Genomic DNA, 24,201 nt, shown 5'->3' with positions numbered 1-24,201 from the left:
AACAACAGATATATGAAAAACTATGACTTATTAGCTTAAAAAATAAAACTGACCCAAAAATATTATAGTAATTATCTTACCTTTACATCACTCCCGTTGATGAACATCCGATTAACGCGGCTTCCATTGGATCTGCTGGAATCAATCCAATACACAACCTCTTCTCTGTAATCAAAGTCCATTGCAATTGCATTGTTTAATCCCTGACAAAGAATACAATCATTCTGATAATGTTGTTAAGCTGCCAATTACTGGAAGGGCACAGTCATACAGATAGAACATGATAAGGAGCAGATATTACACATCACGAACGAACACATCCAAGGTCAATAGAATAAAATTAGGTCTTTACAATGTTACGTATTTTTACATTAATCATTCTGAAAGAACATTTTAGTAAGGACTTTTTAAAAAAAATATTTCTACGATAATTATATCCAGCTAAGCAATTTTCTGGTACAATAATTAATATGATTTGTACTAAAATAATACTAAATCTATTAAGGGAGTTAGTCAACTGAGTTTGACTATCCACAGACATAGGATAGTGCTCTTAAGAAATGTCCTATTTCAGGTCATTTTTCAAAGTGATCCTTTCAACAGGCAGCTGTTTCCAGATAAACTGTAAAAGTGGAAATTGTTAGCCATTTTACACAATCATTTTAGTATGCCAACGTTTCCCTCTTTAATAATTGAATAATCATTTACAATGAAAACATAATTTTAATAAGGTGGCACCATTGCACCTGTATATCAATAGAACAACTTTTTAGCTTACAGTATAGCACTATATTAAGCCAAGGACAGTCTAAGCAAGCCTTTTTTCAACCAGGGTTCCACAGAACCCCAGGATTCCTCCAGGTTATTAGAGTTTCCTTGAGCACTGAACAATTTTTGTCTCTCTGGTAAGTTACCACTGACACCAATGATCTTTTCAGCTATCTTTAAGGGGATCATTCTTCCTGCTGACTATGAATTAAGGGACATTCTCCCCACTGACAACCAATTAATGGACATTCTCCACACTGCCCCCAATTAAGGGGCATTCCCCTCACCGACCGCCAATTAAGGGACATTTCCCTTACTGACCACCAATTAAGGGACATTCTCCCCATTGATTACCAATTAAGGGACATTCTCCCCATTAAGTACCAATTAAGGAGCATTCCCCCCACTGACCACAAATTAAGGGACATCCTACCCACTGACCACCAACTAATATACATTCTCCCCACAGACAACCAAATAAGGGACATTCTCCCTACTGACCACCAATTAGGGGCATTCTCCCCGCTGACCACCAATTAGGGGCATACTCCCTGCTGACCACCAATTAGGGGCATTCTCCCCGCTGACCACCACTTAAGGGATTTCCTCCCCAATGTCCACCAATTAAGGGACATTCTCCCCACTGAACACCAATTAAGGAGCATTCCCCCCACTGGCTAACAATAAAGGGGCGTTCTCCCCACTGACCACTATGCTAAAGTGCCCTGAGCTGTGGCTATAGTAATATCTGCCAGGGGGTTCCTAACAGCTGAAAGCTATATCAAGGGTTTTTCCGTGTTAAAATATTTGAGAAAGGCTGGTCTAACCAATACAATTAAACAATCATTTATATGTGTAATATATATTTTTTACATACAGTAGATTTTTTTTAAACAAACTTGGAAGAGAATCCATCACAAAAGGTTATGAGTCTAAATGGATTAGAAGGATCAGGGGGTCCTATGCAAAATGACAGCATTGTCTGATGGTGGGGGCAGAGACCACAGGAAGAATGCAATAGCTTTAATATGTATACATAGCCCAAAACTTTTTTATGTTTTTGTGGTGGGTTAAAACTACTTTTTTCTTCTTTTTTGTCTGTACCTCCTTTGGGAGATTTCCTTTCACTGCCTGTGCCGGAAAAGCAACCGGAAGTAAAAGAAAATCTCTAAGAAAGAGAGTTATCTCAGAAACAATGGTCACTGCTCAAGCAGATGGGAAATACAGACAGAATAAAAAGTAGAGAGTAAACCTTTTCCCTTTGTATTTAAAAATAAAATAAAGAAAATAAAGAAAAATAAAAGTTTTTACTTTACATACATATTAAATGTTTTTTCAAGCAAATCATATTTCCAATGATGTCTTTCACTGCTCAAATGCATTTTTTTAAAGCTGAACTCCAGACAGATATAAAAGACACAAATCATAACAGCTCTGTAAAATCATGAATACATCATAAAATGTATTTTGTGATTTCAAGTAGCATAAGCCCTTGATTTGACCTGATGTCAGCCTCTCAAAGTCCCTGTACAGCAGAACTTGAATGTGAGAGAAAGAAGCAGCACAAGGAGCCAATCAGTACATGTACTGACAAGAAGCATGCTGATAGAAGGAGAGAGCAGAGTGACAAGGAGATGAGCTCATCATTGTGCTGCTTCTCCTTTCACTGTCCAATCATAAGCTGGTGGCGGTTCCAGGATGACTTTGACTACGAGGAAGTAGGTTGAATGATGCTAACCATCAGACTGAGGGCTTCTAGTGGCAGAAAAAAAGTATTGTGGGGATATCTCTAGACTGAAGCTGAATATTACAGCAAGTCTGTTTTGTCATTTCATTTCATAATAGGCTGTTCATTTTCATCTTGTTAATTTCAGCTGGAGTTTTTCTTTAAAGGACCACTCAGTGCAAGACTGGAAATGTAAATGGAGCAATAGAAAACCTTTAATACAATAAAGCAGCATGGGAATGCCTTTGCGGTGGTAAAATGATAGTATGTACACTGTGAAACCTCTAACCTGCTTCAGCATTGTGTAATTGGATCCATCTGTGCTCATTCTTCTTATTTCATGGTGGTCAGCCAGGAGGAGGAAGGGTTCGTCCGCTAAACTCAAACACAAAGTTACATTTCGCTTTAGCCATTGCACAAAACACATGCAGGAATCACAATGAATATCTCTTTCAAGGAATACTGTCATTAATTCAGTTTTAAAGTTAGAAATAAATACCTGTACTCTTTAAAGCGGAGCTCCACCCCTTTTTATAACATTAGCTTATTCAGATTGCAGTTATGTAATGACATAAAAACTGACCTTTTTTTTTTTTTTTTTTCAACCGTACCTGTGTTTTGCAGATGTTCCTCTCTGCTTCCCGTCTGTCTATTCTGCAGATATGGGCGGGTACTGTGCGGCTATTTCGTCATTTCCTTTCAGCCGCACTGGCTCCTGGGAATGTCATTGTTCCCAGGAGTCATTGCGGAGGCAAAGAATGCGGAGCAAAGAATGCTGGTAGCTCAGCATCAAGAAAACAAGGAAGTAAATGCTTGTGGGCTTCACATGCGCACAAGCAAGATGAAAACGGCCAGACAGATTTTATGTAAGTTGATCTTTACAACGAAAGCGGACATCGGCAAGCTCAATCTCCAAAACAGTGAATTTGCAAGTGTCAATGTTTGATTGTGTTAATGTTTGCAAAAAAAAAAAAACCCAGTGGAGCTCCGCTTTAAGCAAATATTCCTTTTCAATGGAAAAATGATTTAATATTTTAAAGAGACCCTGTGACTAACTGAAAATACTGCAGGTAAAAGCACTGAAAAATCAAATATTTGAAATGCTTGCTTGCTTGCAGTTTTTCTTCTTTTCTTAAACGATTTGTTCTTCACTTGAAAAGTACCTTTGAACTTTGAAAAGTTGATTATTTTAGGATCTATTCCCTAGCACAATCCCCTTCTTCCTTGCAGGTCATATGCCCCGTACACACGGTCGGATTTTCCGATGGAAAATGTCCGATCGGAGCGTGTTGTCGGAAATTCCGACCGTGTGTGGGCTCCATCGGATATTTTCCATCGGATTTTCCGACACACAAAGTTGGAGAGCAGGAGATAAAATTTTCTGACAACAAAATCCGTTGTCGGAAATTCCGATCGTGTGTACACAAATCCGACGGACAAAGTGCCACGCATGCTCAGAATAAATAAAGAGATGAAAGCTATTGGCCACTGCCCCGTTTATAGTCCCGACGTACATGTTTTACGTCACCGCGTTTAAAACGATCGGATTTTCCGACAACTTTGTGTGACCGTGCGTATGCAAGACAAGTTTGAGCCAACATCCGTCGGAAAAAATCCTAGGATTTTGTTGTCGGAATGTCCGAACAAAGTCCGACCGTGTGTACGCCCTATAAGTCCTCTCTCCAATTATTCTCCATGCTGGCCCAGCTCCCCGGCCCCTCACTTCACTACATAATAATTTAAGGAGTGAATGGGAACACTTTAGAGCGGTCTTTCTCAACCAACATTTCCATAAAGCCCTGGGGTACCTCCACAGCAGCCATTCTCAACCTTTTCAACACAGAGGAACCCTTAAAATATCTTAGTGGTCTCAGGGAACCCCCGTTAAAATGTATTATATCTACAACTCATGATACATTAGTGTGATGATCTGTGGGAAGAATGCTCCTCATCCTTGTGGTCATTGGGAAGAATTACCCCCTTACCGATAGCTAAAAAGTTCAATGATGTCAGTGAGAATTTATCTGAGAGACAGAAATTGCTAATTGCTCAAAGAACCTCTAGCAACCTCTAAAGTATCTCTAGGGTTCCATAGAACCCTGGTTGAGAAAGCCTACTCCAGAGGTTGCTAGGAGTTTCTGAAACGAGAAATGTTTGTCCTTAAAAAAGTAACCACTGACAGCAGTGATCTTTTTATCTATCTGTATGGTTGGATTCTTCCCCATGACCACAAATGTAAGGAACAAGCTTTCCAGTTACCATCAAACATGTATGAGTAATTATTAACAAGAGTTCCCAGAAAATTATTTTAAGGGTTCCTCTAAGATAAAAAAGGTTGAGAAAGGCTGCTGTAGAGTGTCACTTTGGTGGCAGCCCTGAACTTCTGACATGACATCCATGATGGTGGTGCCCAGCAGCAATTTCAGGGTTTTAGTTGTCTGCTCAAGCATGAATACAATATGTTCAATGCACATTCTTCACATCTTATTGGAAGATTGTTGTTGATCTTGCAGCAGGTTCTCTTTAAATACTTGTATGTCGTAATTCCTGTAGGAAGTGCTAGCATTGAAGTATCCCCTCCCCCTTGCTGCTACAAAACCACAAGGATTGGGCTGTGCAGGTACTGTAGTTACACTGAAGAGTTTCTTTGAAGAATCTTTCGAGGGAATTCATAAAAAGTGTCTAAGACATGACAGATGTCGGTTCAAGTGACAGATTCATGTACCTGTTGTAGACATGAGTCTGAATCATGCACTGAGTATAGAGACATGCTCAAATACGCCGCCCTCAGTGCAACTGTGCTTCCTGCACTTGTCGGACAGCAAATTGGTGGGGAGTTTTGTACCTGGGGCGGCAGAGCCCGGTGGGGATTCGCCAACAACAATTTGCCATCAGGGCCACTCACTTTGTGATTGACAGCTGGCAGTGGATAGATCCTTGGCCAATAGACAACCTGCTATTGGCTATAGAATTCACCCACTGTCTGCTGTCAATCAGCTTCCCCATCAGGCTCCATCCACTGTAGCGTTACTGGTTGCTAGAAGGCTGTCGGCTGTGAAGGCAAACATGCTGCTCTGCTACACTGCATACAGACAGGCACTCTGCCTGTCTCTGTGCACCAAGTTAGTATAGGTCTTAATTACTTTCTTTTTTATTATCTATGAACTAGAGGTAATTATTTTTTAGTTTGGTGCATTAATTAAGAAAAACCTGAATCTGCTGCATGTGTCGGTAAACCGCTTTACCAAAATGGGGGGGGGGGGCTGCACCGCTTTACCAAAACGGGGGGTGGGCATTTTTTTATTTGGTGCAGATCAGATTAAAGGACCACAGGCCCAGAAAACTGAATAATCAGTAATATTTTATTGGTATGGTACCCAATCAGCTTCTAACTTGGAAGCTGATTGGTTTCTGTGTAGAGCTGCACCAGACTTTGCACTTCCAGCTTTAGTAAAACACTCCCATTGTCTTATTCTTACTATAAACAAGCTCTAGTTACTACTATCCTTTGGTGACCTCTACCACAAACATAGGCTGACCCTAAAGCAGTAGTTAAAAAAAAAAAAAAAAAAACCTGTAAGGCAATTGCATAATGTACTAATAATGTATACTAGCACATTATGAAATACTCACCTTGGAAGGAAGCCTTCCAGCAGTGCACTGTCACCGCCGAGAGGGCTGACATCTTCCCCTGGTCTTTTTTCTGGGTTTGCATGTTCCGGCTGTGTGATTGGCAGGAGCCACGATGATGTCCCTCCCGCGCATGTGTGCGGGAGTCCTCTGTTCCGCATGAAGCTCTGGGGTCCAGCAAGGTATGCTGGACCTTCAGAGGGCATGCGCTGGTGATGTCACCGGCTGCATCCACGGTGAATATCTCCTAAATGGTGCACATTTAGGAGATATTCATTTTACCTACAGGTAAACCTTATTATAACCTTACCTGTAATTAGAAAAAAACAAAGCTGGCTTTACTACCGCTTTAAATGGCACTTTACTGAAGAAACAATGTAGCTGGAAACAACTGCAGATACTTGACCATTGCACTTTTATGAGCTTGTTAGACATTCCAAAAAACAGCTCTAGTATAAAGGTGAGTATTGCAGCCTGCACTTTTTTTTTATCTAAGGCAGGGGTATAATTTTTTAAAATAAAACTCTATCCTGTATTAGTTATAAGCCAGCATTTTTTCTTTTGCAGTATGCTTTCCATCTGTTCATTGAAATGCATGTCAGATCAGCTGGACCTCAAGAGCATAAAACATCTCCAGGGGCTCTGCTTAACCACACTACATCAAAAGCAGCACATGCATTACATTTTGAGGTTTCATTTCACCATTCATCAGCTGAATTTATAAAATCAGATGTATGCTTATGATCCTAGCCCCCTACAGAGCTAACTGAATTGTAGGTCTTTTTCCTAATTAGATAGCAGCCTCCATTTAAATGGCTGCTCCACCCAAAACTGTTGCAATATAAGTTCACGGCTTTGATGGAAATTACTGCATTTTACTTCAAGTGGCTTTAAACTCAAATTACTACACATACTAAATCTTACATTATTTTTAACATGTTAATGGCATTTCTAAATGTATTTTCATTATCTTGATTTTTGCAACTTTCCTTAAAAGAATGCTCGATGGTCCCGCCATACGGGATATTGTTCATTTACTTCCTATTATGAAGTGATAATTGTCCTGAAGTTGTGCTCCTGTGTTGTCACCCTGTCAGATGTGCCTGTGGTGGGGACCTCTAACAGCCGAGCTACGCATTAGGATAATATACTAAAGGCACATTGACGGTTCACTTTGCAAGGGGAGTTGCACTTTGCAAGGTAATTTTCCCCAGAACTTAGTGAATGTGGTGGAGCTCTGTTGATTTCTATCATCCAAAGAAAAAAAAAAATTAAAATTTATTTTCCTTGCAGCATGTGATTGTATAATGGAAGCTAGCAGAGTTTCACCTCCTTTCACTCTTGAGAAAATGTCCATGCATTCTGCAACTTCCCTTGTAAAGTGTCTAACAGTCTATTTTCCTTCTATCCAAACTAATATTAGGTTGAAAGCACACTTGTGCACAGGATGTAAATTGCCTTTAGTGAACCAATCCCATTGTGTTAGGCATGGTCTAACCTTGCCACTGTCTGGAAGCCAGTCTAGAGCAATGATGTGCAGCTAATACAGGAGTGCATTAAAGTGGTTGTAACCCTAAAAAAAAAAAAAAAAAAGAAGATCCTGTTCCTTTAAAGCAGGATATACTTCATAGTGCTTGTGTGGTATATTTTTTTCCCTCTCTATGCTGTAAAATACCTGGTTGATTCTGCTTGTTCCTGTGTCCCCCTTAGTGTGCTGACCATGGTAATCATGGCTGATGACCTATGATACCGCGTTCAGTTTACGTGACCCCATCAGTCCGCAGTCTCTCCCTCTTCCCCTCCCTCCCTTCCTGTCAGCTCAGGAGTCTGTTTGTCAGCCATCTCCTCCCTGCCCCTCATCTCTCTCCGTTATGGCTATAAAATAACTAATCCCAAATCCTGGAAGCCCCCCTGTTATGGAAAGATATACTGTGTTTTAAAAATTATGCAGCAAAATATCCCGCCGCTCTCCTCCAGGCTGATGTCAATGGGGAATCTCAGCTTCTACCGCTGTAGTCATCGGGGAAGCAGAGGTCATGTGAGCACACAGCGGCACTCTAAAATTAGGTTTTTCTCTTCATAATTTAAAAACAAACACACATACTGCACAGTATATCTTTCTGTAACAGAGGGGATTCCAGGATTTGTGATTCATGACTTTACAACCACTTTAAGGATGTGGATAAGTGAGGATGCAGGAGATCAGCAGCCCTGAGATGGAAAGAAGGTGAAAATAGTAATTTATGAAAAAAAGGCAGTTGTTTATGATAAACAGTGCTGTAGCAAGCAAAATCTTGTTCAGTTAGAGTTTCCATCTATAATATGGGGGTATGAGGCATGACGAGAACACTTTCCCAGAAGATAAAAGCACTCAGAGGATGAATCAGAATGTTAGTATCCAGACAAAAGTAAAATGTATACTTTGGCTGCACGTACTCATTGGCTCCTGTGCTGTCCAAGGTGCTGAAATGCCTTATATGTATGGTGCTGTAACGCCTTATATGTATGGTGATGTCCAAGGTGCTGAAATGCCTTAAATGTATGGTGCTGTCCAAGGTGCTAAAACGCCTTATATGTATGGTGCTGTCCAAGGTGCTGAAATGCCTTAAATGTATGGTGCTGTCCAGGGTGCTGAAATGCCTTATATGAATGTTAGCTGTACAAGCTTTTAGTACTGTACCTGAGAAGTACTTTTTCCTATACATGGTACCCCAATGTGCAGCCTATGCACCTCACAGTCTGCTGGGTGCCCCCCCCCCCAACCTTAGCTCAGCAAGACCTAAATAAATATGAGAATGGGTAGCAGAAACCACCTGCTGTGCATGCTCTGGTTTTCTGATGTGCACTGACATTCTACATATTGCAATAGCTTCTGCTTTGATCTCCGAATGATCAGAGGCCTTCCTGCAACTATGATCAATTACACAGCGGCTTTTTTTCTTAGGGGATTAAACAGCTTGCAATCAATGGAAGATAGAAGCAGGCATGTTGTGTGCAGTGATGTTTCCAGCGGTGTGGGAGTGACACCTGAGACTTCCTGGACACAGCAGAGATAACATAAGGTTCTCAAAACCAAAGTAGGGGCAGACAAATCCATGACATGAAAAGTTTGTGGCCTACTACCTGTAAGGTCTATCCCATTTAAATTATCTCAATTGAGTCTGTGAGGCTCGGTTCACACTGGAACTGGCTACGGATTGCACAGGAGTGCTGTGCGTTCCTGTTCCCCATTTCAGGGATGAATCAGGGCCAAATCTATGCCTGAATTCAGCCCTGAAACGGAGCCAAAGACGCACAGCATTTCTGTGCAGTGCGCTCCGCAGCCGCAATGGAGATATGTGAACTGGTTTCATAGGGAGCCAGTCACATTCTCCTGCTATGCGAATTGGATGCAGGGAAACTCTGCATCCAATTTGCATAGGTGTGAACCCAGCCTAAAGGTTCTCCTTTTTTCCAGGTCATGGTATAGCTAGTATAGCCACAGTTTAGCTGGACTTGTTATGTAGCTTATCCAAGCCACTTTTTTTTTTTTTTTGGGGGGGGTTGAGTTGCAGCTGTTAGTTAGGTATGATGTATACAGCCCACAGAAGCAACACTGCCATTTACAAATAAAAAAATGCAATTTAAATGGCTGACAACTAAAAGCTTCAGACACTTACTTCTGTTTCTAGAAAAAGTAGCTGGGGATTAACTTCCGCTATACTACACCCTTACCCTAGATGAGGGTCTAGTAGGGATATTAATGGGTGATCCCACACATAAAAAAATAAAAAATAAACAGCATTGATGTGCCCCCCATAAAAATGCACACTAGACTCCTATTATTGATGAGAGTCTTTTATGGATGTCTAGGGGTACTTCATACAAAAATTAAGAAAAAAGAAGCATGAGGTTACCCCAAAAAATCTATACCTTATTCTCAAGCAAGCAGCCCCCCTCCTGAACATGGAGGGGTGGCACTTGCCAGGGGAAATCCCTCTGGCAAAGCACCCTTTCCCCTCATTGATGGGGCCAAGGGCCTCTACCCTACCACCCTGGCTTGGTGGTTGTGGGGGTCTTAGAGCCAGTTGCTTAGCAGAATCTGGAACGATAAATGGGCTTCTAGATACCTGTGAATGTGTAAGGGCACATCTACTCACCTACACCTACTTATTCATATCGAAAAAGTAAATGGTAAATAAAAACAATGACAACCCAAAAAATATCTCATGATGCACATCCATCATCAATCATATACAATTCCACGTTAACAATAATGAGCAAGGTACAACAAAAGACAGAAAATCTCACGGACCACCAATAAAAGTAAACAAAGTGATGGGATCTCTTGGGTGCACATGACCAGCTTTGGTCAGTGACAACACAAGAGACATGTCCATATTTGGTCAATGACGTCAAACTAGGATGCTTTCACACCTGGGTGTTTTTATGTGTTTTAACATATGTACACAGACTAGTCATTGTTTTCAAAGATGTTAGTTCACATCCACGCAATGTGTACATGTGCGCTATAATTTATTTTTAATGCATTCTGCATTAGAGGACCTATTGATGGCAGAGAATTGTGCATAATTGTTGATGGCTGCATAAAAAACATGTGAGGGAAGCTGTGAATCCAACCAAACATTTACTCCTGCAAGCAGTTGCTTATCATTGCTCAGGGCAATCCTGATAGTGATAATGGTGAAACATATCTGTGCAATGTACATAGTCACTTACAGCATGTGACAGGGTGACAACGCACTGAAAGAGCATTGTCATTCCATAAATGGAAGTGTGTGTGAATAAGGACCTTTACTGCAGGATCACCAGGTAATGTTTTAATGAAAGCTGTAGATTTGAAAAAATTGTGAATAACTTCTAAAATTACATTAATATGTTAATGATTAGTAGAGATTTTGTTGAATGGGCTCACATATATTTTAAAGGGTAATGGGTATTCTGGACACAGCATGGATATAGGGGTGTGTGGATGGAGCCACAGCAGGTGGCAGGGGACACAGGCATCCAGCACTACCTAAAGTGCCAAAGAGACTTAAAAAGGCTGCAGCTCTGGAATGAGGAGAGGGTAAGTGAAACGGGTCACAGAGAGGTGATTATACTACTTTTTCTTTGACAGTAGGGAGCTGTTTGCATTTGATTATGGACCTGACAGTATTTCTTTAAGGTTTAACCACTACAGCCCCGGAAGATTTGGCTGCTAAATGACCGGACCATTTTTTGCGATTCTGCACTGTGTCGCTTTAACTGATGCTGAACCCAAACAAAATTGACGTCCTTTTTTTCCCACAAATAGAGCTTTCTTTTGGTGGTACTGTATTTGATCGCCTCTGCGATTTTTATTTTTTGCACTATAAACAAAAAAAGAGCGACAAATTTGAAAAAAACACAATATTTTGTACTTTTTTGCTATAATAAAATTTTTTCTCAGTTTAGGCCAATATGTATTCTTCTACATATTTTTGATTAAAAAAAAATCACAATAAGCGTATATTGATTGATTTGCGCAAAAGTTATAGCATCTGCATAAATGAATAAAACTCATTTATTCAGGGAAGCCTATACCACACCCACATAACTGTCCCTGAGCCACCCCCATCAAATTATTCTTTGCAGCTATTACCTTTTGTACCACCACCCCTCCCTTTAGAATGTAAGCTCTACGAGCAGGGCCCTCCTGTACCTCTTGTATTGAACTGTACTGTAATTGTGTTGTCCCCCTTATACATTGTAAAGTGCTGCGTAAACTGTTGGCGCTATATAAATCTCGTATAATAATAATAATAATAATAATCTGCAAAATAGAGGATATATTTATAGCATTTTCATTATTATTTTTTTTACTAGTAATGGCGGCGATCTGCGATTTTTATTAGGATTGCGACATTATGGCGGACAGATTGGACACTTTTGACACATTTTTGGGACCATTGGCATTTATACAGCGATCAGTGCTATAAAAATGCACTGATTACTGTAAAAATGTTAACACTAGGGGGCGATCAAGGGGTTAACTGTGTTCCCTGTGTGTGTTTCTAACTGTAGGGGGAGGGGACTGACCTGGAGGAAATGACAGATCATGGTTCCTAGCTATTAGGAACACACGATCTGTCACTCCTCACAGAATAGGGATTTGTGTGTTTACACACACATGTCCCTGTTCTGTCTCTCGTGTCCAAGATTGCTGGTGGCCGGTGGTCATTGCGACTGTCAGCCACGAGCCTCAGCACCCCCACAGTGCTATCCCGATCCCGCGAGCTAACGTATAGCTACGACAGTTTGCGGGATCGTGCTGACCTGCCGCAGTATAATGATGGCAGATGGTCGGCAAGTGGTTAAAGTGTAACTAAAGGCAAAACTTTTTTTAAAACATTTTGGATAGAGTGGATAAAGATTTGAGCACCTGTTTTTTATTGTTGTCTGTAACCCCATTAAGGAGATCCCCCTCTCTATTTGTCCTGTTTACCACTATTATTGAAAGTGAAAGTAAAAGAAAATCCCAGACTTTAAGTTGTCCCAATAAAAATAATACAGGGGAAATCTTCCAGTTCTGGTGACCTGGGGTTCCCCAAGGGATTCCCTTAATTTGCAAGGATTTCCATTCACTTTCTGTTATGGCTATGGGACATGATGGGGGTTATAAATCTCCCTTACTTTATACAAAATTAAAAGAAAAAGTTTTGCCTATAGTTCTACTTACATTTTTCAGATGATTAAATAATACCCCTTGGAGCTAAGCCAACCTAGTGTTTCGTTATTAACTTATTAATAATAATAATTACAGATCCTAAACTTTAGAGGCAGGGACGGTCCTGGCCGGTGTGCACGGGGTGCACCGCACCCCAGCGCTGTCATTTTTGTTCAGAAGAGGGGCGCCGTCGCAGCCCGAGCTAGAATCGCCGGCCGCTTGGCCGGCGATTCTAGCTGTGTAACAGAGTGACGTCACTCAGGGACGACGCGGCCGCCCCAGCATTCAGAGCGCGCCGCGGCCGCCCCAGCATTCCTTGCGCCGCCTCCGCGGCTAGTACAGTCTGAAGCTCAGAGAGCTGAGAGCTCCGCCCACCTCAGCCATCTTCGCAGACAGCGTGAGCGCTCAGCTTGGCTAAGAGGGGAGCGGAGCCGAGCCGAGCCGGAACGGAGAGTAGACTAGTGCCTAGCTCTGGCTGGTCTGAAGACATAGAAGAGAAGAAGAGCATATCTGCGGCTGCCCGCCTCCCTGTCCCTGCACTCAGGGACGGTCCTGGCCGGTGTGCACGGGGTGCACCGCACCCCAGCGCTGTCATTTTTGTTCAGAAGAGGGGCGCCGTCGCAGCCCGAGCTAGAATCGCCGGCCGCTTGGCCGGCGATTCTAGCTGTGTAACAGAGTGACGTCACTCAGGGACGACGCGGCCGCCCCAGCATTCAGAGCGCGCCGCGGCCGCCCCAGCATTCCTTGCGCCGCCTCCGCGGCTAGTACAGTCTGAAGCTCAGAGAGCTGAGAGCTCCGCCCACCTCAGCCATCTTCGCAGACAGCGTGAGCGCTCAGCTTGGCTAAGAGGGGAGCGGAGCCGAGCCGAGCCGGAACGGAGAGTAGACTAGTGCCTAGCTCTGGCTGGTCTGAAGACATAGAAGAGAAGAAGAGCATATCTGCGGCTGCCCGCCTCCCTGTCCCTGCACTGCACCAGGCAGCGTCCGTCCAGGCCGGTCAAGGAAGGAAGTTGGAACTTGTAAGTAGTAGTAGTCTGACTGATGCACTGCTGCCCATCAAACACACAGCTACTGTTGTGCCCATCAAAAGCTGCCACTCTGCCTATAAAAAGCTGCCACTCTGCCTAAACACAGCCACACTGTGCCCATCAAAAACTGCCACTCTGCCCATCAAAAGCTGCCACTCTGCCCAAACAGCCACTGTGCCCATCAAAAACTGCCACTCTGCCCATCAGACACATCCACTGTTGTGCCCATCAAAAACTGCCACTCTGCCCATCAAAATCTGCCACTGCCCAAACACAGCCACTGAGCCATAAAACGCAGCCACTGTGCCCATCAAATGCCCACCGTGCCCATCAAAAGCTGACACTGTGCCCATCAAAAGCTGACACACTGTGCCCATCAAACACAGCCACTGTGCCCATCAGACACAGCCACTGTTGTGCCCATCAAAAGCTTCCACTGTGCCCAAACACAGCCACTGTGCCCATCAAAACCTGACACTGTGCCCATCAAAACCTGACACTGTGCCATAAAACTCAGACAATGTGGCATAAAACGTACCCACTGTGCCCATCAAATGCCCCCTGTGCCCATCAAAAGCTGACACTGCCCATCAAACGCAGCCACTGTGCCCATCAAAAGCTGCCACTGTGCCCATCAAAAGCTGCCACTGTGCCCAGCAAAAGCTGCCCCTCTGCCCATCAGACACAGCCACTGTTGTGCCCATCAAAAACTGCCACTCTGCCCATCAAAAGCTGCCACTGCCTAAACACAGCCACTGAGCCATAAAACGCAGCCACTGTGCCCATCAAACGCCCACCGTGCCCATAAAAAGCTGCCACTGTGCCCATCAAAAGCTGACACTGTGCCCATCAAAAGCTGACACACTGTGCCCATCAAACACAGCCACTGTGCCCATCAGGCACAGCCACTGTTGTGCCCATCAAAAGCTTCCACTGTGCCCAAACACAGCCACTGTGCCCATCAAAACCTGACACTGTGCCCATCAAACGCAGCCAATGTGCCATTAAACGCAGCCACTGTGCCATAAAACGCAGACAATGTGGCATAAAACGTAGCCACTGTGCCCATCAAATGCCCCCTGTGCCCATCAAAATCTGACACTGCCCATCAAACGCTGCAATTGTGCCATCAAACGCAGCCACTGTGCCCATCAAAAGCTGCCACTGTGCCCATCAAAAGCTGACACTGTGCCCATCAAAAGCTGACACTCTGCCCATCAAAAGCTGCCACTCTGCCCATCAGACACAGCCACTGTTGTGCCTATCAAAAACTGCCACTCTGCCCATCAAAAGCTGCCACTGCCCAAACACAGCCACTGAGCCATAAAACGCAGCCACTGTGCCCATCAAACGCCCACCGTGCCCATCAAAAGCTGACACTGTGCCCATCAAATGCCCCCTGTGCCCATCAAAAGCTGACACTGCCCATCAAACGCCGCCATTGTGCCATCAAACGCAGCCACTGTGCCCATCAAAAGCTGACACTGTGCCATTAAACGCAGCCACTGTGCCATAAAACGCAGACAATGTGGCATAAAACGTAGCCACTGTGCCCATCAAAAGCTGACACTGCCCATCAAACGCCGCCATTGTGCCATCAAACGCAGCCACTGTGCCCATCAAAAGCTGCCACTGTGCCCATCAAAAGCTGACACTGTGCCCATCAAAAGCTGCCACTCTGCCCATCAGACACAGCCACTGTTGTGCCCATCAAAAACTGCCACTCTGCCCATCAAAAGCTGCCACTGCCCAAACACAGCCACTGAGCCATAAAACGCAGCCACTGTGCCCATCAAACGCCCACCGTGCCCATCAAAAGCTGACACTGCCCATCAAACACAGTCACTGTGCCCATCAAAAGCTGACACTGTGCCCATCAAAAGCTGACACTGCCCATCAAACACAGCCACTGTGCCCATCAGACACAGCCACTGTTGTGCCCATCAAAAGCTGCCACTCTGCCCATCAAAAGCTTCCACTGTGCCCAAACACAGCCACTGTGCCCATCAAACGCAGCCAATGTGCCATTAAACGCAGCCACTGTGCCATAAAACGCAGACAATGTGGCATAAAACGTAGCCACTGTGCCCATCAAATGCCCCCTGTGCCCATCAAAAGCTGACACTGCCCATCAAACGCCGCCATTGTGCCATCAAACGCAGCCACTGTGCCCATCAAAAGCTGACACTGTGCCATTAAACGCAGCCACTGTGCCATAAAACGCAGACAATGTGGCATAAAACGTAGCCACTGTGCCCATCAAAAGCTGACACTGCCCATCAAACGCCGCCATTGTGCCATCAAACGCAGCCACTGTGCCCATCAAAAGCTGCCACTGTGCCCATCAAAAGCTGCCACTGTGCCCATCAAAAGCTGACACTGTGCCCATCAAAAGCTGCCACTCTGCCCATCAGACACAGCCACTGTTGTGCCCATCAAAAACTGCCACTCTGCCCATCAAAAGCTGCCACTGCCTAAACACAGCCACTGAGCCATAAAACGCAGCCACTGTGCCCATCAAATGCCCACCGTGCTTATAAAGAGCTGCCACTGTGCCCATCAAAAGCTGCCACTGTGCCCATCAAAAGCTGCCACTGTGCCCATCAAACACAGCCACTGTGCCCATCAGACACAGCCACTGTTGTGCCCATCAAAAGCTGCTACTCTGCCCATCAAAAGCTTCCACTGTGCCCAAACACAGCCACTGTGCCCATCAAAACCTGACACTGTGCCCATTAAACGCAGCCAATGTGCCATTAAACGCAGCCACTGTGCCATAAAACACAGACAATGTGGCATAAAACGTAGCTGCAGTATATCTTTTTGGGGACCAGTGGCACTAATACAGTGATCGTTGGTAAAAATGTGCACTGTCACTGTACTAATGACACTGGCTGGGAAAGGGTTAAAAAAAAGGGCGATTAAAGGGATAACTGTGTGCATAGCTGTTTCTTGTGCACTGTGTGGGAAGTGCTTTTTTGACCCCAGGTCTCATATTTAAGAGGGAAGTGCTTTTACTAGGGTAAGGAATGGATCCTGTCTTCTTGCAAACAGACATAATGGCGGTCTGCCTTGTTTGCATATGCAGAACGCCATTCTGGCTCTCTGCCTAATGATAGCCGGTTTCTGGTGGACATCAAGTCTGCGGTACCCACAGATCAGCTCCCACTGCGTGTAATCACAGCGGGAGAGGGTTGCCGGCGGTGTGTATGCACTCCCCAGACCCGGGAGTCTCAGATCATATAATACATAGATCTCTCCCCTCCCCCTCTCGTTCCCATACTCCGTGTTGTATGTTGCATAGTCCTAACCAAAGTGTTCATTCTCTCAACAGTTACTGATTGTAAAGAAGTTCTTTTGTAAGGTAGGCTCAGACAAAGGGATATCATTCTTTGTGCAAATGTTATTGAAAATTAAAATGTTTTAAAAAATGATTGCGTAGCCCTAGGTGTATGTGTAGCTGTGAGGCTGTCAGTTGTGGTCAGTAATTAGGAGAATTTTGTGGATAAATAGACTGGGGCATAGGAGTGCAGTGCATAAAGTGACTAGGCCCAACTTCTGACCATAATAACGCTTTTTCACAGTGTGCTATATCACTACAAATTGTATGATTGAATCGGTTCTGATATCAATGTTTTACTAACCTAACAGATTATTATTCTAAAGAGGAAACCTTCATTTTGTTTGCAAATATTAAAGATTTACTACCAGGAAGAATGAGTCCTTACATTAAAAGAGCACCTGTCATTTCAGATCCATCATGGCAGTGCCTGTTAGCGGCGTCCACTCACCTGCTGCCGCCACGTCCCTCACCTTGTTGTGTCACTGCCGCATCACCAGCCGTCCCATTTAAGTGAATGGGACTGTTGGTGAGTCAACAGCGAGTCAGAGGAGAAGCTGGTGGGGGACAGAGATGACAGCCGCTCTTTAAAAATTATGATTTCTATCGAGTGGATTTAAATCAACCCTTTTTACTAGTGATTTAAATCCAATCCACCCTGCATTGCATGCTATTATTAAGCTTATGATATACCAGATCCTTTACCACCCCCAGCTGATCTCCTAGTATTTATGATACATGCATATTATTAGACCCAAGTGCATAACTACATTTATCAACATGAAACCTCATTTTGCCACATAGTTGCCCAATAAAACAGTGCATTGAGGTCGGGTTGTAAGTTGGAGACGTCCTGTAAGGATGTTATTCCACTGCAAGAACTGCTCAAGTTCAGTTACATTTGATGCTGACCGTTTGTGGACTGCAGTCTTCATGTAATTCCACCGATTTTCAATGGCGTTTAAGTCTGAGCTCTGACTGGGCCATGAAGGGCACTCACCTTTTTCTCCTTCAATTACTATGTGCTCATTGTTCTGTGTGCTTTGGGTCATTGTCATGTTGGAAGGTAAACCTTCTTCCCATTGACAACCTTCTGGCAGTGGGCAGCAGATTTTCCACTGCAGAGAAATACCCCCATACCAGGATCTTACCACCCCCATACCAGGATCTTACCACCCCCATACCAGGATCTTACCACCCCCATACCAGGATATTACCACCCCCATACCAGGATATTATCACCTCCGTGGTTTACTATAAGAATGGTGTTATGTGGATGGTGAACTGTATTTGGATTTCTGCCAGACATATTGTTTGGTATTGAGGCCAAATAATTCAATTTTAGTCTCATTGGACGATAACACCTTTTTCCATGTGGCCTCAGAATCTTCAAGGTGTGTTTTGACAAAGCTCAAGTAAATGCAGGTGGTTTTTCTTGAGGAGTGTTATTTTTTTATTGCAACCCTCCCATACAAGCCACATTTGTGTAGAATGTGTGATATTATTGTCACATGCACACAATGACCACGCTTTGTTCTTTTAAATCAGGGATATGCAATTAGCGGACCTCCAGCTGTTGCAGAACTACAAGTCCCATGAGGCATACCAAGACTTTGACAGCCACAAGCATGACACCCAGAGGCAGAGGCATGATGGGACTTGTAGTTTTGCAACAGCTGGAGGTCCGCTAATTGCATATCCCTGTTTTACATGTAGTCTTTCATGGGGCCTGGAGGGGACTTTTTCTATAAGAGACTCTCCAATGGTCACAGAGAGGGCCTATGTTAGAGAGCCCCCTCCAGGATCCATTGGACCCCATTGTACTTTGTAATGGGGCCTGGTGGGGGCTCTAAAGGACCCTCTAAGGCCCCTTTCACACGAGGCGGACTCCGCTTCCACGGAGCCCGCCTCGGTCCGCCGGCTTAGCGGGAGATCTGTCCGTTGATCTCCGCTGAGCCGGCGGATGACAGGTCCCTCTCTGCTCACTGAGTGGGGGGGGCTTGTCAGGGGCCGCTGCCGCCTATGAAGGGATCGGATGAAAACGGACAGCATGTCAGTTTTCGTCAGATCTCACCCGATCCGATCCGCCAGCGACGGACCTGGACGTAGGGCCATCCGTCTGCTTTTAGCGGATCGAACCGGGTCGGATGTCAGCGGACATGTCTCCACTGACATCCGACGCTCCATAGGCTAACATGGAGCGCCCGTTCAGGTCCGCCGTCAAAACTGACAGTCGGACCTGAACGGTCCGATCGTGTGAAAGGGGCCTAATGGACACGAAGAGGGCCTCTGGTAGAGAGACCCCCCTCCAGATCCAATTAGACCCCATTGTAGTTGCCTAATATATCCGATACCTTGACAGGTGCCATTGTAATGATATAATCAATGCTATTCACTTCACCTGTCAGTGGTTTTAATGTTGTGGCTGAACAGTGTAGTGTACATTTACTTTTCCCCTTAGATGGCTAGCAAAAAACCAAAGTTGTCAGGACATCAAAGCAAGCTACAGCGGATAAGAAAGGAAGAAGCTTTGAAAAAAATTACTTCTCCCATCACAAGCTTCTTACAGCCACAGTCTTTATTAAGCAGTGGTCAAGATTCCCTTTGCACAGATGCATCCACATCAAGCAAAGAGTTAAGGTCCAGTGTCACAGACATTTCACATGGTGGAGAAGGTGAAAAAAATACAGATTTAGGAGAGTCATCAGAATGTGATGATGATCTGGTCCCCGTGGATCCTGAGTGTGTCACTGAGCGAATAACAACTGGAGATGTAACTTCAGGTTACATTGTTTCAGCAACAGAGCATTTTGACATTGAAGAGGAAGATGTATCTGAGGTTTCCTCTAATTCAGACACTGAGTCTATTGTACTTATGGATGAGGAAACGGAAATGGAACTTGAACAGCCATCAACATCAAGTGGAATCTCAAGTGATCCTGCTTTCTGGCCTGAAAATATAGATGACCAACACAGACTAACTTTGATAAAAATTGGTCCTGTTCAAGAAAAGTTATCTATGTTCCCAAAAGATGATACCAGCAGGAGCTTTTCTGTCTCATACTACCAAAGAGTACTGGATAATGGAGAGAAGATACAAAGAAATTGGTTGATTTATTCCATATCTACTAATTCAGTCCAGTGCTTTGCTTGCCGGCTATTCAACAGTCACAATATGGCATTGGCCTCAAAACAAGGCTTTAATGATTGGCAGCATCTGTCAAGACATTTAAGCCGACATGAAAAAAGCACAATCCATGTCACAAATTATAAGAAATGGATGGATCTTTCAAGAGCTCTGGAAAAGGGAACAACCATTGATCATGTCAATCAAAAGATCATTAAACAAGAAGAGAAACGCTGGTATTCTGTCATACAGCGAATAATCTACATTATCCAATATTTAGCAGGACAAAATCTGGCGCTTCGAGGCTGTGATGACCGTTTGTTTCAAAACAATAATGGTAACTTCCTGAAATTGGTTGAAATGATAGGGAAATTTGATCCCATCATTTCTGAACACATTCAGAGAATTCAGTGCTCCATTTCACAGCATTCACAAATGCCACATTATCTTGGTTACAAGATTCAGAATGAGATAATTGCCATAGTTGGAACCAAAATACGAGAAAAAATTATACGAAGCCTGAATGAGTCCAAATATTTCTCCATTATCCTGGATTGTACTCCTGATGTGAGCCACATAGAGCAGATTAGCATTGTTGTCCGATTTGTTGTTCTAGATCAAAGTGAAAAAAAAATTGAAATCCGAGAACACTTCCTAGATTTCTGCCCAGTATACAATACAACATCTGAAGGACTGACATCCTTTTTACTGGCCTACTTAAAGAACAATCAGATTGCAATTGAGAATATGCGTGGCCAAGGCTATGACAATGGCGCAAATATGAAAGGAAAACATAATGGTTTGCAGCAAAAAATACTCAATATCAACCCAAGAGCCTTTTTTGTTCCATGCAGTGCACATACTCTCAACTTGGTTGTGAATGACGCTGCAAAGATTTCATACCTGACAATAGATTTTTTTGGCATCATTCAAGAACTTTATGTGTTCTTTGTCTCATCCACCCAACGATGGCAAGTGCTCAAAGAGCATGTTACAAATCTAACTTTAAAACCACTCTCCAATACCAGATGGGAAAGCAGAGTTGCAGCAATTAAACCCTTGCGTTATTTCCTACCTGAGGTATTTGATGCACTGTATGACATCTCAGATGATGACAACAGGGATATTAACACCAAACATCAGGCTCAATCCTTGGCAACGAAAATTAAATCATTCAAATTCATTTGTTCCATTGTCATTTGGTATGAATTATTGTCAAAGGTGAACGTAATCAGCAAAATACTGCAGCAAACAACATTAAACCTATCAGGCTGTGTACAGGAACTGGAAAAGTTGATCAAGCACTTGGTGGAATACAGATCTGATGAAGGCTTTGAGAATGTGCTATCTGATGCCAAAGAAATAGCTGAAAAGCTTGATTGTGAAGCGCGATTTCCTGATGCCGTTACAATTAGACCTCGACGGAGAAAGAAGATGTTTGACTATGAACATGAAGATGAGTCTCTTGCAGACCCAGCACAATATTTTAAAGTGAATTTTTTCTTTGCCGTTTTGGACACATCCATCCAGTCCATAAATGAGAGATTCACACTACTTCAGAGCCACTGTGACACATTTGCGTTTTTATATGAAATCCCAAAACTTGAAATGGACAGAAATTATATATTGAAGTGTTGCATGGATCTGCAAAACAAGTTAACTGACAGCCAGTTATCCCACTCTGACATTAGTGGAATAGATCTTTGTGATGAACTGGACACCATTAGACCTTTTCTAACTCAGGAGATGACAGTCACCAACATCTTGCAGTATCTAGTGGAGAATAACTTGACCAACACATTCCCTAACCTTTCTATTTCACTGAGAATATTGATGACACTTCCTGTAAGTGTAGCTGCTGGGGAACGTTCATTTTCAAAACTAAAGCTGATAAAAAATTATCTCCGTTCCACAATGTCCCAGGCAAGACTTTCCAACTTATCCATAATATCCATTGAAAAATCCTTCTGTGAAGACTTGGATATACATGATGTGATTAGAAATTTTGCTGTTGCCAAGGCTCGAAGAGTTAGTTTTGTTTGATTAAATAATCAAACAATGTGTACACACTGCATCCTTCCCTAGTGTCTCACAACTGGAAGGTAATGTACCAAAAGTTTTTGGGAGACTGCAGATGTGTTTTTGCAATATTTTGCTGAGTTTGGATGTTTTTATTAAGAAAAAGCTTGCCACTCTACCCCATAACCCAGACATATGAATAATACAGGAGATTATTGTCACATGTAGCACAGCCAGATATTCCTGCAGCTCCTTTAATGTTCCTGTAGGCCTCTTGGCAGCCTCCCTGACCAGTTTTCTTCTCGTCTTTTCATCAATTTTAGAGTGACGTCCAGTTCTTGGTAATGTCACTGTTGTGCCATATTTTCTACACTTGATGATGACTGTGTTCACTGTGTTCCGTGGTATATCTAATGCCTTGGAAATTCTTTTGTACCCTTCTCCTGACTGATACCTTTTAACAACGGGATCCCTCTGATGCTTTGGAAGCCCTCTGTGGACCATAACTTTTGCTGTAGGATGCGACTAAGAAAATGTCAGGAAAGAACAGCTGAACTTTATTTGGGGTTAATCAGAGCACTCCGAGGCTAGGTTCACATCTATGCTGCTGCGCTTGATGCATTTTTCAGGCACATTTTGCACTTTTAAACCCTTGTTTTTGCATGCAGTTTTCATGCATTTTGCGGGTTTTTTTCTCTTTAAACACACTGTATATGGCTGGTTGCTAAGGAGGATGGGAAGCCAGCCACTTTAACTTTATTTAATTGATATTTGCACTGTTTTGTGATTGTATGCATTATGCAAATCTGTTATTTGCACTTTAGTGATTGTATTTATTGAAAATATAAAAAGTACAGAATCAATCTATCTTGCATATTTTACATCTGTAGTTATATATTTTCTGCTGCCTCATTTTCTGTTCAAAAGTTTAATATTGTTCAGTTCATATTTATATTCCAAGTTTTTTTTTCTGATACACTTTTTGATTTACATGCACTTGACACAGAATTGTCAATAAATAAAACATTTATTTTGACTTGTCAAAGCCGTTAACCAAGTTATTGTCAAAGCAAAGTGGTGGGGCTTACAGATGGAGAGGTGGAGTTGTTGCCATAGAAACATTAATAAAGGGGAGGAGTTAGTAAGATGACCACGCCCATGTGGGGGCGCCAGACATATTTCTGCACCCAGGCGCCTGTGACCCTAGGATCGGCCCTGTTTAGAGGTAATAACACCAGATATTGTTCATCCAGGAAATATACATTTCCCTTCTGAGGGATCAGGAAGGAATTTATTTTTCTCTCTTTGGACCACATTGGACCATGCTATATAGAGGGTTTTGCCTTCCTCTGGATTAACTGTAGATATACTGTAGGATTCTGTATCTGGGGGGTTTTCATTTATTCTATGTATTTATTTATTTACTTGATTTCTATTGGTTGAACCAGATGGACCTGTGTCTTTATTCAACCTAACTACACTATATTACCAAAAGTTTTGGGACACCTGAGTTCACACACATAACTTTAATGGCATCCCTGTCTTTGTCCATAGAGTTCAAAATTGAGTTGGCCCACCCTTTGCAGCTTTAACAGCTTCAACTCTTCTGAAAAGGCTGTCCACAAGGTTTAGGAGTGTGTCTATGGGAACGTTTGACCATTCTTCCAGAAACGCATTTGTGAGTTCAGGCACTGATGTTGGACGAGAAGGCCTGGCTCACAGCCTCCACTCTAAATCATCACAAAGGTGTTCTATTAGGTTGAGGTCAGGGCTCTGTGCAGGCCAGTCAAGTTCCTCCACCCCAAACTCGCTCATCCATGTCTTTATGCACCTTGCTTTGTGCATTGGTCCAAATCATTTGGTGGAGGGGGGATTA

The 24,201-nt window shown here is 43.3% G+C and overlaps 1 protein-coding gene across 6 annotated transcripts in view; it reads right to left on the bottom strand.

Moving 5' to 3' along the window:
• Positions 1 to 24,201, bottom strand: part of LRP1B (LDL receptor related protein 1B) — a 2,172,167-nt gene that overhangs the window by 296,833 nt on the left and 1,851,133 nt on the right. For 4 of the 6 annotated variants that reach the window (XM_073634235.1, XM_073634238.1, XM_073634240.1 and 1 more), the window contains 2 exons: positions 2,784 to 2,869; positions 81 to 224 (listed from right to left, as the gene is read on the bottom strand). In XM_073634235.1, coding sequence (XP_073490336.1) covers positions 81 to 224; positions 2,784 to 2,869 — 230 coding nt within the window. The remainder of the gene's footprint in view (positions 1 to 80; positions 225 to 2,783; positions 2,870 to 24,201) is intronic. The other 2 variants (XM_073634236.1, XM_073634241.1) reach the window with 1 other exon arrangement.

The sequence above is a fragment of the Aquarana catesbeiana genome, linkage group LG06, assembly GCF_042186555.1.
Source record: "Aquarana catesbeiana isolate 2022-GZ linkage group LG06, ASM4218655v1, whole genome shotgun sequence".
Taxonomy (NCBI): Eukaryota; Metazoa; Chordata; class Amphibia; order Anura; family Ranidae; genus Aquarana; species Aquarana catesbeiana.
Note: the sequence above shows the minus strand (reverse complement) of the source record. Positions and strands in the feature narration are given on the sequence as shown.